The sequence below is a fragment of the Candida dubliniensis genome, chromosome 6 (genome assembly GCF_000026945.1).
Source record: "Candida dubliniensis CD36 chromosome 6, complete sequence".
Taxonomy (NCBI): Eukaryota; Fungi; Ascomycota; class Pichiomycetes; order Serinales; family Debaryomycetaceae; genus Candida; species Candida dubliniensis.
In genome coordinates this window covers 319,174-335,134 of record NC_012865.1, presented here as the reverse complement: position 1 = coordinate 335,134, position 15,961 = coordinate 319,174, and the positions used below count along the sequence as shown (strand labels likewise).

Here is a 15,961-nt window from a genome sequence, read left to right as displayed (position 1 = left end):
TTGATAAAAGAGATAACAACAATAATAATAATAATAACTATAAAACTATAAAACTATAAAACTAAAATAACAATTATAAAGAAAAAAAACTAAAACTAAAACAAAAACATTGTAACAAAATAATAATAGTAAAAAAAAAAAGAACAACAACAACAACTATATATATATATATATAGAAGGAGGAAGATAGGGGGGGAAGGAAATGGGAGGTAGGGGAGTATAGTTGATGTTGATGTTGATTTGGTAGCCACTCCCCCACCCAGTTAATGTTTTGACAATAAAAATTAACACAAATTATTGGAAATGAATATAATCAATCAATCGATAATAACAACATTAGAATAATAATAATAATAATAATAATAATAATAGTAAAAATAAAAAATGTTAATTGAAAATATATAAAAAAAAAAAACCAAGGGGGGGGGGTGAAGGGGGAGGGAGTTAAGGGGGTGGAAGTAAGGGGGTTGGTTTGTAAGTAAGGGGGTAAAAACATCATTTAATAATAATAGTAATACTTTGGTATAAGAAAAAAAAACAAAAAAAACAAAAAATAAAAAACCCAAAAAATAAAAAAAAGTTGGGTTAAGCAGAACAACAACAACAATAACAATAACAACAGGCAATATTAACAAAATATCTTTATTGGAAGGTTAAGAGTGTTATAATTGATTCATCAAAACCATCCCCTTTTTGTCTTGTCTTGTCTTGTCTTGTCTTGTCTTGTTCAAAAACAAAGAAGAAAATTCTTTAATATTCTTCAAATTGAGCATAAAGAGCAATTAAAACATTAACTCCACCAAGAACATAAGGTAAAGTCCCCAAATTATTAGTTGCAAATGATTGATATAATCCAATATTTAATAAAATTTTATTAAAAATACCAGAAATAAAACATTCATAAGTAGCAAATTCAATTAAAGGAAATTGATTATTAATAAAATAAAATGTTAAAATTTTTGATAAAGCAAAAATAAATGGATCAAATGAATAAATTCTAAATAAATATTCATCATCTTCAATTTCAATAACTCTTGAAGTAAAATTTATAAAATAAGAAATAATTGATGGAATAATAATTGAAGTAATTGACCAAATTATAAATGTAATAATTGATTTATATTGGAAAATTGATGAAATTTCTAATGATGGCCAAGTAATTGTAGATAAATAAGGAATATTATCATGGAAAATTTGATGAATTAAATTATTTTCATTTAATGGAACCAATTGAATAAATGTATAAATGAAAATTAAAAATTCAATAATAATTTGTAAATAATTTAATGTAACAATAGAACTTAATTGATCTCTTAATTTTTCACTTTGATTTAAATAAGTAATACCAACATTATCAGTAAATTCATAAAATTTTTCAATAACAGTTTCTGATTGAGCAATTATTGGATCAACAACCCATTCTTTTAAATTCAATGGTGGTGGAGCTTCATAGTCTTTGTCGTCGTCATCTTCATCAGCATCTTCCTCCTCTTCTTCATCATCATCACCTTCTTCTTCCTCCTCTTCCTCCTCCTCCTCTTCATCATCATCATCACCTTCTTCTTCAACTTCCTCTTCACCATCAATATTAACAACTTCTACAATAGCATCATCATCATCATCTTCTTCTTCTTCTTCCTCTTCATCATCATCAGCTTGTAAAAGTTTTTCAATAATGTTTAATTGTTCAGGATTTTTCTCAACAAAATCATCAATAATTTCCACCATTGCCTTCTTAGTAGTTTTAGCTTTAACAGGAAGTTCAAGTTTAGTTAATAAATTGTATAATTCTTCCTTGGTATAACTACGGAATGGCGATTTTTCTGGTTGTGATTGTTGTTGTTGTTGTTGCTGTTGACTCATGGGTAAAATTGATTAATTATTTAGTTTTCTTTTTTCCACTTTTTATAATTCTAATTCTAAAAGGAGAATAATTAAAAAAAATTTATAAGGAGCAATGGAATGGAATAGAATGGAGTGGTAGCAAAAAAACAATAAAAAAAAAAAAAATAAAAGGGAAAAGTAGTAGTAGTAGTAGTAGTTTGTTGATAGTTGCTTATTTGTTTTGGTTTTGGTTTTGTTTTGATTTTCTAAATTCTTTTTTTTTTCCTTTCTTTCTTTCTTGTTTGAAGTAGAAGAAGAAGAAAATGTTGTGAGTGTGTAAGTGTAAGTGTAAGTGGGCGTGTGTGAGGGAGAGAAATAAGACTTCTATTATATAATGGAAAAGACGTGTAAAATACTCCAAAAAAAAAAACGTACAACGGAACAACGAACAACGAATAATCCCACCTAACCCACCAATTAAATAGCAAACTTCCAATTAAATGTTTAAAATTCTTTTTCTTTCTAAGAATTTGGATATTAAAAGGTCATTCACACATTTATTTCAACACAAAGAACTCTACAATTCAATATTATACTATAACATTACCAAGTTTTCCACTCTTGATGTATAATATTGTATTGCCGATTACTTTTTTTTTTTTTTTGACATATTTTATCTTCTTAGATACCTCGCTTTTACTAATTGTCATGTAGACCTCCCCCCCACCACGTTGGAAAGGTAATTATCAACATCAGTTACATAAGTTATAAATACAATCTTCGGTATTGACTGATAATACAAGACCAAATCGTTTCTCTTTTTACTGTTCTACAATTGGTTATTGCTGATGGCTATTATGGGAAAACAAAAAACTAGAACAATCAACCCTAATGTTAAAAAACAACTCTTCTTATTATCCTAGAATACAATAATGATGAATTCATTATTCCACAATACTAGTTTTACCACTAATTAACTAACCAAATTAAAAGCAATTAAATCATATCAATTCATTTCATTTCAATTCATTGGTTAATTTGTTTGTTGGGTAAAATTCAATCTTGTTGTTACGCGTTTATTCGTAATATGTTTTGATTTCGAATTAATTAGGAAACTTATAAAAAAAAAGTATTAATAGCTTTCCTAAATTAGATTTGACTTCTTCTTCTTCTTCTTCTTCTTCTTCTTGATGGGTGGGTTCTTCCTGTAAAGTGGTTTGTTTACATTTCGACTTAAAATAGACGATGGGAAAGAAGAAAAAAAACAATTAAATGACACAAAAAATCAAAAAGAAACATTTTTTTTGCGTATCCAAAGCAACCAAAAAATAACGTGACTTGCCTTAGAAGAAGAATACGACATTACGACATTGTTTTGTTTCACGACATCTTAGATTTGTGTGGTGTATGGGGTGTTAATTATGTCAATGTTATGTAAGATAGATTATGTAGTAAGATTCAAATTCGATTCCCTTTACTTTCTTTTCTCCAGATAACAAAGTTTATGATTATTACTACTTACATTAGTGATTCCAAAAGTTATTGTTTACAAATATTCCATAAACTACTACTACTACTACTACTACTTCTACTACTCCTCTACCTTATGTTTTAAACAAAAATAACTTGAAACAACAAAAAGGGGGAGCAGCAACAATTTCAATAAAAAAAAGGGGATTTCAACTTGTAGTATTACTTTCCCCTTCTTCTCTTTAATTTGTTATTTAGTATCTATCAATCAATCTGCAAGAATAAAGTCTTCATCTATTCTCCACTGGCAAAATCAAAATTTGCAAACCACTAAACTCTCCATCTTGCAGAAGAAAAAATAAAAAAGAGAAGAGAAGAGAAGATCAAAAAAGCTTTTATTTTTTTTTTTTTTACAACACACTAGGTTTTTAATTGTAATATTTACTTCCACATATTACCTTTTTACAATAATATTCAATTACAATATTTATGAGGATATAACATTAACAGCTATTCTTGTAACAACCATCAACAAATATAATGTCATCTAAGCGATTTCTACTACGAAGGATGAGTAATATCCACCGTAGTTTTGTCACATCGCTTCGAAGAAGACAACAACAGCTGCTGCTGCTGCTGCTGCTATCACTGCAGAAATTTATTGAGAAACCAAGAGTAAATCAATTGGGTATACAGTACTTATCTAATGATCTTCATAAAAAAGTTTTCCCCACCACATCAACTCAAGATTATCTATCACCCCAATATCCACAATTGTTAGAAATATCTAAAAAACATTTACAAGAAAATGAATTATTGGGTAAAAAAACACAAATAACTGAACCAATAACCATAAATAATTTCCCACCTTTAGTTGGTAAATCAATGGATGAACATTTTAATAAATTAGGACAAAAATCTTCTGATCCTTATTTAACTATGGCAACAAATTTTTTAAAGAAAGAATTACCTTCAAAACCTCTGAAATCACAATGGAAATTTCAATCTGGTTGGACAAGATATACTAATGATGGCAATCCTCCTCAACAAGTTCCATATCCTTTAGAAGATACATTAGTATTTGACGTTGAAGTTATGTATAAGATTTCCAATTATCCTGTAATGGCCACTTGTGCTTCTAATGAAGCATGGTATGGTTGGGTTTCACCAGCATTACTTGATTGGGGGAAACAAATCAACATTACTACCGATAAAATCGATTGGAATCATTTAATACCGATGAATTGTGCCAAAAAACCAAAAGTTATTATTGGATATAATGTTAGTTATGATCGAGCAAGAATTTTGGAAGAATATAATATCAAACAAACAAAAGCATTTTATCTTGATGGGATGTCATTGCATGTTGCTACTAGTGGGATTTGTTCTAGACAAAGACCTAAATGGGCTAAATATAACAAAGTTAAGAAATTATCCCAAGAAGATGTTGATGAGATAGAAGGAACTTTGGAAGAAGAAGAAGAACAATTATCCAATGATACCAATAAGGTGTCAGATTATGGTAAACTTTTAAGTGATGGATTTCAAGTTGCTGTAGAACTTGAAGTTGCTGATGATCCTTGGTTATTGATGGGAGCACCTAATTCATTAGCCAATGTTGCTAGATTTCATTGTAATATTCATTTGGATAAAACTGATCGAGATTATTTTGCCACTGAAGATCCTAATTTGATTATTGACAATTTCTCTAAATTAATGGATTATTGTGCTAAAGATGTTGATGCAACTTTTGAAGTCACCAAAAAATTATTCCCAGTATTTATACAAAGAGTACCACATCCAGTATCATTTGCGGCATTGAGACATTTAGGAACATTAATTTTACCAACAACAACTAAATGGCCAAAATATATTGATTCTGCAGAATCTTTGTATGAATCGAATCGACAAGAAGTGACTAGTACTTTACAACAATTGGCCAATGATTTGGTTGCACATATTAAACACAAGAACCGAAAAAAACCCAATTATGAAACTGATCCTTGGTTGAGTCAATTGAATTGGCAATTGAAAGAGGCAAGACTTAAAAAAGATGGAACTCCATATAAAAAATCCGCTTATATGACTGGGTATCCTGAATGGTATCGTGAATTATTCAAAACTTCAAAAGGTGAAGAAATGAATTTAACTTTGAAAACTCGAATCACTCCATTATTACTTCGATTAAAATGGGAGGGACATCCATTATTTTGGGTAGATTCTCAAGGATGGTGTTTTAAAGTACCATTTGATGATGATAATGAAATTTCCCGATTAACAGAGAAAAAATATGTTCAACCAAAATTAACTGAAGAAGAAATTAATCAAACTAGAGATGTATTATTAACAAAGGGGAAATCATATATTTTATTTAAAGTTCCTCATCCAAATGGTCCATCACTGAGATGTACTCATATTTTATCAAAATTATATGTAAGAAATTTTGAAGATGGTACTCTTACATCAGAATATGATTATGCTACCAAGATTTTAAATTTAAATAATGAAGCATCATATTGGTTAGGTAATCGTAATAGAATTAAAGATCAATTTGTTGTTTATAATCAATTGGGGAAAAATAAATTTTTTGATACCATAAAGGAAAGTAAAGAACATTCATCCATGGGGATAATTATTCCTAATTTAGCCACTATGGGGACAATTACTCGACGTGCTACAGAAAATACTTGGCTTACTGCATCGAATGCTAAAAAAAATCGAATTGGATCTGAATTAAAATCATTAATTGAAGCACCTAAAGGTTATTGTTTTGTTGGAGCTGATGTTGATTCTGAAGAATTATGGATTGCATCATTAGTTGGTGATTCAATGCTTCAAATTCATGGAGGTACTGCTTTAGGATGGATGACATTAGAAGGTGAAAAATCTCAGAAAACTGATTTACATTCCAAGACTGCAAGTATATTAGGGATATCTCGTAATGATGCAAAAGTGTTTAATTATGGGAGAATTTATGGAGCTGGAGTTAAATTTGCTACGAGATTATTAAAACAATTTAATGGTAATATAACTGATGAAGAAGCCGATAAAGTTGCTCGACAATTATATGATAGTACTAAAGGTCGTACTGCCATGACGAAATATTTACCTCTGAAAATTTATTATGGAGGCACGGAATCAATCATGTTCAATACATTAGAAGCCATTGCTCAACAAGAAGAACCGAAAACTCCAGTTTTAGGAGCAAGTATTACTGATGCTTTAAATGTTAAGAATTTAAATACCAATCAATATATGACATCAAGAGTTAATTGGACAATTCAAAGTTCTGGAGTTGATTATTTACATTTATTGATTATTTCTATGGAATATTTAATTGAAAAATATGGTATTGAAGCAAGATTAGCAATTACAGTTCATGATGAATTACGTTATTTAGTTAAAGAAACTGATAAATACAAGGCAGCACTTTTATTACAAATTAGTAATATTTGGACTCGAGCAATGTTTTGTGAACAATTAGGTATTAAAGAAGTACCACAATCTTGTGCTTTTTTCAGTGAAGTTGATATTGATCATGTGTTACGGAAAGAAGTTTCTATGGATTGTATTACCCCATCTAATCCTACACCGATCCCCTTTGGTGAATCATTAAATATTGGTCAATTATTATTGAAATGTCAACATGGAGATATATTAGTTGATAAGAATATTAAACCTTTGACATTAAGAACAATGAAATATAAACCTCGAAATCCAATTATTAATGAATTAGATGGGGATTTGTCAATTATTGAGAAAATTGCTAAAATTGAATTACAAACATCAATTGATAAAGATGAATGGAAAAAAAATTTATACAATTTTATTAAAATTTCACGTAATAATAAACAAAATGGGAAAATAATTAAATCAATTGATAAATCTCAACGAGTAATGAAAAAAAAATCAATTATTGAATTTGATTTACAACAAGATAATAAAAAGAAGAAAGAAATAAAGTATAGGAAAGACATTCCAAAAATGAAAATTTCCCCCACCACCACCACCACCAGCAGCAGTACCGTTACCTCCACAATATCAACAAATTCAAGGTCTATTAATCCCAAAAATGAAACCGCAATAAAAGCTGATAAATCTAACACTAGCGCAAACATATTAAATTGGGAATCTAATGGAAAATCATATAATTCTAACAATGGAAAAATAATCTATCGGAAAACCTCGAGTAAAATAAATTCATTTAACAAATCTTCTAATGGATCAACAACAACAACAGTACCACAAACAACAATCAATAACAATCGTCAACAGATTTTTTTACAACAACAACGTCATTTCAAAACCAGTACAAGATTACAATCAATAATGAATGAAGATTATTCATTACGATTACCATCATCACCATCACCACCATCACCACGACGACGACGATGGAGAAATCCTAATCTTATATCAGAGCAGAAATTAATGGTTTCTACTGATTTATCTATTATGAATATGATGATGAAAAAGATTGAATTAAACTCACGACGACGACGACGACAAGAACAAGAACAAGAACAATAGCAACAACCATAACAACAAAGAGTAGAAGAAGAAGATGAAGATGAAGATGAAGATGAAGATTATTTTATGATTAAGAAATTATATCTTAAACCATTTCGAGAGACAAACAAAAAAAAAAAAGAGATTTATTTAAATGTACATATATGTATATTTTTTGGCATATTGAATTTATTTTCATCATTATGATTGAATATTCAATGCTATTAATTTTGCTTTGTCTTGATTTGTTTTGTTTTATTACTTGGGGGGGGGGGGACTTTTTTTGCAACCTGAATTGTTTTTTTTTTTTTTTTTTTTTTTTGTTTGGATAATTGGTGTATGCCTTATATACACCATTAAGTTGATAAGTTTTTATATATGGCCTCTTTTGCTTTTGTTTTTTTTTTATACCTCCCCTTCCTTCCTTGTATTATTATTATTATTATTATTATTATTATGATGATGATGATGTTAAATATGATTATTTTTTTTTTTTTTTTTTGGAATTGATTGTAGTATTATTTGATACCAATCATTAATAATTATAGAAATGAAGAAAAGAAAAGAAAAGAAAACGAAAGAAAAAAAAAAGGGTTATTTTATATATATAAATGATATCCTCAAGATTTGTATATTTATATTTGTAAGTTTAAATAAGTTTGTAATTTTGGTGATTCTAATATTTTTTTTTTTTTGCAACAATTGTTAATTGTATGGTTGTTCTTTTTTTTTTTTCTGTTTTATTTAACATGGCTTATATCATATGGCGTACGGATCAACTGATGATGTGTTTTTACTGGAAGTTTTCTAACGCATTTAAGATATACAATAAGAAAATAACAAGTAAAACCAAGATAAAATACAGGTTTAATTTGTTCAGAATATGTATTAGAATTGGAACATTTTTTGAAAATAACTATGAGGAGCTAGGAAGGGAGGGAAATTAGAACTAGTATTACAAGTTTAATTTTGTTATTTTTTTTTTAAGGCACGAGAGGACGGGGGGGAGGAGGGGGAGAGGAGGAGATGATTCATTTATTTATGGTATCTATCTGTAATCATCACGATATTAGCAGCCATATATATATATATATATATAATACATAATTGATTTTTTTGAATACCAATAATAATAGTGTGTTCTTCTTCTTTTTCTTCTTCTTAATCTAGGAGAACCATTTATTAGTAAATTTTGTTAGCCTCGGAAAATTGATATTGGCAATGTATTTACTTATTATTTGATGCCGGTTTTGTGATATTGTTTGTATTCTCCGTTTGGTAAAAATCCGACTCAAACGATTAACCGTGACACAAAAAGAGTGAATTCTTTTTTTTTTTTTTTTTTTTTTTTTTTGTTGAGGGATTTTTTTTTTGTTTTTTTCTACTCTATTATTATTTTATGTATGTAAGTTGAAGATTCTTCACAAACGAATAGGAACAAGTGAAAGGAAGGAAGGAAGGAACGAAAGAAGACAAGACTGATTATGGTTTGGTCTTCATATGGTGACCTTCCAACCAATTGGAGGTTCAATGGCTGTTGGTAATGTATATTAGGAGTCAACACACAACAAATACGTTTATCAACACATTTTTTTTTTTTGATGCAGTTTGTAGTGAAACGGCTGGAGGGTAAGATAGAAAGAGATAGAGGGTTAATAAACGACATTAGTTGTTGTTATTGATAATATAATTAACTTAATTCATGAAACTAGATGTATATATAAATCGAATGTGATTATTCCATAGATAGATAGATAGATAGATAGAGTAATTAACTAAAGGTATAGGGAAACTTTAATCAATTTTACATAATCTTCTTCTTCTTCTTCTTCTTCTTTCTCACTGATAATAATAAGGAATAATCATATATATAAAAAAAAAAAAATACAAGTATATCTTCTATACCGTGTTATCCGCTTAAATCATAATAAACATTTAAAATAATATCTGGTTGAATTTCTTTTCCAGGATTATCAAACAACAAATACCAACGGCATCAAAAAGAGAGAGCCTCACCTGTATCTTCTTCCAATTTTTTTTCTATAACCCGTCAATGACCGGTAATATCTAATTTATCAATGGGTTATAGAATATAAGACCAGGAGTTAAGCCAAAATCCGAGTGATTAAAACTTCTAGTGAAGGGCACGTGAGGGCAACCGAATAGAGAAGAGAAAAGATTGGGGGAGGGAGGAAGGAAGCATTACACAGGAAGAAGAAGAAGAAGATGAGGCAACAGTTAGCGCGGCCGCCGGAAAATAAGCCAACCAACCAACCAACCAACCAATAAAACCTTCACAAACATAATAATAAAAAAAAAAAAAAAATACCTCTATCATTCTCAAAACCGTACAAGAAGATTAAACTGGCTGGCTGGCTGGCCGGTCGTGGTGCGTGCTTGCGTGCGTGCAATTGTGTAAACCATCTACATTTATATCCGATGATATATCTACAGCCATAATAATTAATACAGTTAATATCACGAGGTAGTTATCATAATTAATTGACAGAAAATAAAGTTTATACTACAATATTCAATGCCGTTAACTTGTGATGTACATGTATAACCACTTGTCAACCTATATAGAACAATAATGAGACTACATTATTAGATTATTAAAAACTGAAAAGTACGAAGCGGACAAGACCAGAGGGAAGAAAAAGATTTCCGTTTCATCCTTCACACATGTACTATTACTACTTACTACTACTATTCTCTACCCTTCTTATAACCGATTATAAAACATTAATTAATTAATATCTTCATTTCTTTTTTTTTTTTTTCCTTTTTTCTTTTGCCGCTGTAACAGGAAATATGTGCTATCATTGTTGTTGTTGTTGTTGATCGATAGTTTTAGATTTAACTTGTCAAAATTGGTGTATACTTTTGCCCAAATTTTTTTTTTTTTCTTTCAACTTTTGTTTTGTGTTGGGAAGAATTACGTAATAAGTGTAAATCTAAACATTGGAAGGATGATGGAGGAGGGGAGGGAAAGGAAGGACAATTGATTGAGGACTAACTAACTAAGAACCCTATATATAGTTGTAATAGATAGAATTCAATTCAATTGTTATTAATAATTTGAATATGAAAATTAAACACAGAGAGAAAGAGAGAGAGAGAGAGAGGAAGTCATCATCATATGTTAGAGTTTATTAAGTTAATCTAAATCCTCCTCCCCCCCCCCTCTCCTTCAATAGGTTGATCGTAAAACTTCTTCAATTGTTTGCATTTTTTTTTTTTTCAATCCAATTGAGGTAATTATTTTTTCCATTTCCTTTTGTTCACATGTACACGACATCAATGAAAAATTTTTTTTTTTTTTTTTTTTTTTTTTTTGTTTGTGTTTTAATTTTCTTAACTTTCTGCCCAACCGGAATTGAATTGACAGAGAAAGAGAGAAAGAGAGAAAGAGAGAGAGAGAGAAAGTTTGAAAGAAACAATATTTAAGGGGAATAAATTCACCTTTCTCAGAGAAAAAAAAAAAATTTAATATAAAAATCTTCTCTTTTCTTTTCTTCTTCTTTTCTTCTTCTTCTTCTTTTCTTCTTCTTCTTTCAATTGAAATATTTAAACCAATAATTCAATAAATAAATACCAACAACAATGTTACCACCAGGTGTTATTTTAGTCTTTTGTTTGATTTTCGTTGCTTTCTTACTTGTTTCTGGTGTTTTCATCCAAAAGAAACTTAAAGCTAGAAAATCTCAACAAAGATTTTAAAACCAAACCAAAGAAGAGAGGGGAATAGCTAGAAGCAATTAAATCATTCATGCTTTCTCGATAGTCTTATTCATAAGATTACTATCCTTTGGAATTGTTATTATTATTATTATTTTTTATTTTCTTTTTTTTATCATTACAAAATCTACTTTTTTTTTAAAAAAATATTAATGTCTATTATTGGTTTTATATTATTGGGACTATATTTTTTTTATATATATATCTTATTTAAGGAGGGTCAAGAATTATTAACAATTGAGTTTATTATTTGATTTGTTTTGGTTTTGGTTTCGGTTTTTTTTTCATTAACCATTTGTTTATAACTAATTCATACTTAATATTACTACTACTACTACTATCACACATGCATTTACTTTTTTATTTGTTAACAATATGATACTAAAAAGGACGGTAATGAAGAAATTGGGGAATTTCTGAATTACATTACTTTTTCATTGGAAATTTTTTTTTTTAATAATTATTTATTGGGATGTTATTTATATGACTATTATTGGGGAATAATTGTCTAAGAAATCTTTGGGGGTTTCTTTTTTTTTTTTTAAAAAAAACCATTGAAGATATATTAAATTAATTGTTAATTTCATGGATTAATTTAAACCAACAAACTATTACTTTCTGCAAAGGAAGGAGAAAAAAGAAGAAAAAGAAAATTTATCAAACTACATTGTCATCTTGTTTTTGAGAAGTTCAACAGCAACAACTATTATACATGTTGTAATAATTAGAGGAAGAAGAAAATGATTGGGGAATCATTTTTCTTATTTTTTAAATTTTACAATTTGGTTGCTTTGAATCTTTTATATATATAACTGGTTGACAATTTTAATATCAATCTTATTTTTCTGATTTTTTTTTTTTTATTAATTTTTAATTTTAATATTTGTTTTCAAACATTTATATCCCGTTGTTGTTTATTTTCAATTTATTGTTTTGTTTATTTTTCTATTATTTATGTTGTTTTTTTTTTTTAACCCTATTGTTTAATAATAAATTAATAAATATACAAAAAAAAAAAAGAGAATTCTACTCGCCAAAAAAAAGCTTTGATTTTAATTTAATGTTGTAGATGGTTAAAGGAATGGTTCAATTGAATGGAAATATCAGGTGATATAGAAGATAAATAGATAAGGGGGCCAGGGAGGGAGAGAGGGAGGAGGGGAACGACGATTTCTCGTGCTGATGGTAGTGGTGGTGGTAGGCAGCAATGGCTGGTTGATGTGGAAGCGAAAAAAAAAAAAAAATAAAAAAACTCTCGAATGGCTGGGAATTGAGATATAAACGTTTTTCTACTACTACCGTACCCAAGTTTTTTTTAATTGTTAATTGTTAATTGGGTTTTTTTTTAAGACATCTCTTTCTTTTCCCGCCAATCTTGGTCAATTATTATTTCTTATTGTTATAATATCTATTTACAATAGGATACAAACACGTTTCAAAAAATCATATGAAACATAGAGAGAAACAATAAATAAATAAATAAATACATTAATTTCGGAACTTGATTTTTTTCTTTTGTTATAGATATGACTAAATAATGATGAAAATTCATTGGCAGTTCCCTTAACGATTACGGATAATCCTATATTTCCCAACTAGAGAAAGATTTCTTTTAGTCATTTCTCAACAGATGAGAAAAATCTTTTCTAATTTGTTTGTTTGTTTGTTTTTTTTTTCATTTAGTTTTTGCTTTATATTTAGTTTGAATTTAATTGGTGGAACTAAAAAATTGGTTTGTTTTGTACAATTTAAAAGTCACCATTGAAACTAATTCTTATAGTCTTGTATCTTGTATCAATCAATTTTTGTAAAAACATACTCTCAACAATAACTTGATTTTGATAGTATATTTAGTAATTGTATATCCTGATGACAATGACAATGATGATACTTGGATTTATTAAAAAGGTCGTTCCCCGGGTCGCATAAAATTGTCATGTCCCGTTCTTCTGACAATCGGCCCGACTACAGTAACAGAATTTTATTACCGAGCTCCAAATAAATAATGAAATTTCTTATCGGACGGAAGTTAAATAAATATAAAATCAAAGTTTACCTAATAATATGAATATTTACTTTTATTCTTTATGTATCATAAAGAAATAACTCAATAAACTCTTCCCCTTCCCCCACCTTCCTCCCCCTCTTCGTCTTTTCTAATCCGATTCATCATCATCATCATCTTCTTCTTCTTCTATCCAATAAGATTGAATCATTCCTATCACTGCTAATCCACTCATTATCCACCAAATCAACCATCCAATTTGATATTTTTCACCTAAACTCATTAAATAACCAAATATCATGGGTCCACAAAATCTTGATAAAGAAACAAATGACATACTTGCACCATTTACATAAGCACGATGTTGTTTTGCTGCTACTCGATGATTTAAAATAGTAATTTGGGGCATTCCTGTACTACTAGCCAATGTTTTCAAACTAGTTAATAAATAAAGTAAACTTGGAGTAATCCATAAAGGAAACCAATGATTATATTGATGTAATGTAAATATTGTTAATGGGATAATTAAATAAATTAAAGGGAAAATTGATACACTTAATCTATAACCACCAATTGTACCTAATTTACAATCTATTAAAGGAAATAAAATTAATACAATTAATATTCCCATAATACCAGTAGATGAAAATAATGTACCAATATAATTTATATTTAATTCCATACCTCCAACAATTTGAAATGGGAATTTTAAAGATTGAGGTTGAAATCTTGATGCTAAAAAAATTGGTAAAAATTCATTATAAGTCACACTATGTAATGAAATAATAAAATTCCCAATAATTACTCCAATTACTTTTGGTGTAAATACAATTGATTTTGATTTGATTAATGGTTGAGATTCTCCATCATTATTTTCTTGTGGTGGTGGTGGTGGTTGTGGTGATAGGATAGATTCTGGATCTGGATCTGGATCTGGATTTGCTTCAGGGAATACATCTTCACCTTCAATTTCTTGTAATAATGTTGTTGTTTCATTAATATTAATATTATCATTATCATATATTATTTGATTACAATTATGCCAAGGTCTTGTTGGAATTGAAATTCCAATTTTATTTAATAACCAATCACCTAAATCAACACCATAATCTCGACGATATTTATGAATTTCATGAGTTTCTTCTAAAAATAATATTCCACAACTTAAACTAAACCAAATTATTAATGATACAACAATATTTGGTAAAGCATAAGGAAATTTATTTAAAAATCGTTGATAAATTTGATAAATATCCCAATTATCCATCCAATATATATTGTTATTATTATCACCATTATCATTATCATACGGTGATTTCTCTTTAGGTTTAGTTAAATAAGTTGATCCACCAATTGCTGGACCAATAATTGCTCCAAAATTAAATAATAATGGCATAGTCAGAAAAGCTAAAGGTTGATGACGTTTTTCTACAGCAATTTCACCAATCATAGTTCTTAAAACTGCTACATTACCATTTAAAATCCCTGCTAAACAACGAGCAAATAATGCCCAATAATAATTGGTTGCAAATCCAAATAATAATAATGATATTGAAGTACCTAATAATCCAATAATTAAAATTGGTTTCCTACCTAATTTATCTGACATTTTCCCCCAATGAATTGCAAATAAAAATTGACAAAAAGCAAATGATGATGCTATATAACCTGAATATTGTGATATATCTTGTTCATGTTTAGATATTTGAAAATCTCGAATCATAAAATAAATATAAGGGAAAATTGATGTAAATGCTAATGGTTCAGCAAATCGAATTATACAAATTATAAGCATTTTTCGAATTGGGAAACCATTTAATGATTCTTTATATGATGATGATGATAGTATAGCCATTGTGATATCAGGGAAGAGGGGGAGGAGGGGGAGGGGGGAGTTATTGTAATTAAGATGATCACTTAGGAGTATAGAATAGACCTAATGGTTAAAGAAGAAGAAGAAGAAGAAGAAATAGGAAATAATTATCTAGAAAACTTTTTAAATTCAACATCTTTATCACATATTAATATCTCTTTAACAATCTTATATTATATTATATTATATTGTTATCAGAATTATTATTATATGAACGTTTTTTTTCTTTGTACACGTTTATATCTATTCATTACAACAAACAACAAACAACAACATCATAACAACCAAAAACAAGAAAAAAAAAAAAAAAAGCTAAAAATTATACCTACTACTTCCTCTTTTAGGTATCTTCTTGTATTACCTTCTTACCTTTAAGAATTTCTTATTCATTTTGTTGGAAAACAACAAATAGTGATTGTTTTTGTAGGCGATTTTTGTTTCCCGCCAATAATACTGCACGTCACGTGCTTCAAAGGAAAGGTGTGGCACCATAAATAAATTGTTGCTACCATCTGGTAATAATATTTTGAAGATAAAAA

At 28.5% G+C, this 15,961-nt stretch overlaps 3 protein-coding genes across 3 annotated transcripts; 1 reads left to right on the top strand and 2 right to left on the bottom strand. All coding sequences in view use genetic code 12, as the record gives it.

Annotated features, from left to right (window-relative positions):
- Positions 1 to 750: 750 nt before the first annotated feature.
- CD36_61660 (conserved hypothetical protein) lies at positions 751 to 1,863 on the bottom strand (the record flags this gene model as incomplete). The annotated part of the gene is made up of 1 exon (XM_002420893.1): positions 751 to 1,863. One exon carries the CDS (start codon positions 1,861 to 1,863, stop codon positions 751 to 753), a length of 1,113 nt encoding a protein of 370 aa, XP_002420938.1.
- Positions 1,864 to 3,834: 1,971 nt separating this feature from the next.
- CD36_61650 (DNA polymerase gamma subunit, putative) lies at positions 3,835 to 7,824 on the top strand (the record flags this gene model as incomplete). Its single annotated transcript, XM_002420892.1, has 1 exon — positions 3,835 to 7,824. One exon carries the CDS (start codon positions 3,835 to 3,837, stop codon positions 7,822 to 7,824), a length of 3,990 nt encoding a protein of 1,329 aa, XP_002420937.1.
- Positions 7,825 to 13,700: 5,876 nt separating this feature from the next.
- On the bottom strand, positions 13,701 to 15,404 carry CD36_61640 (uncharacterized membrane transporter protein of the major facilitator superfamily, putative; the record flags this gene model as incomplete). Its single annotated transcript, XM_002420891.1, has 1 exon — positions 13,701 to 15,404. One exon carries the CDS (start codon positions 15,402 to 15,404, stop codon positions 13,701 to 13,703), a length of 1,704 nt encoding a protein of 567 aa, XP_002420936.1.
- Positions 15,405 to 15,961: the final 557 nt, after the last annotated feature.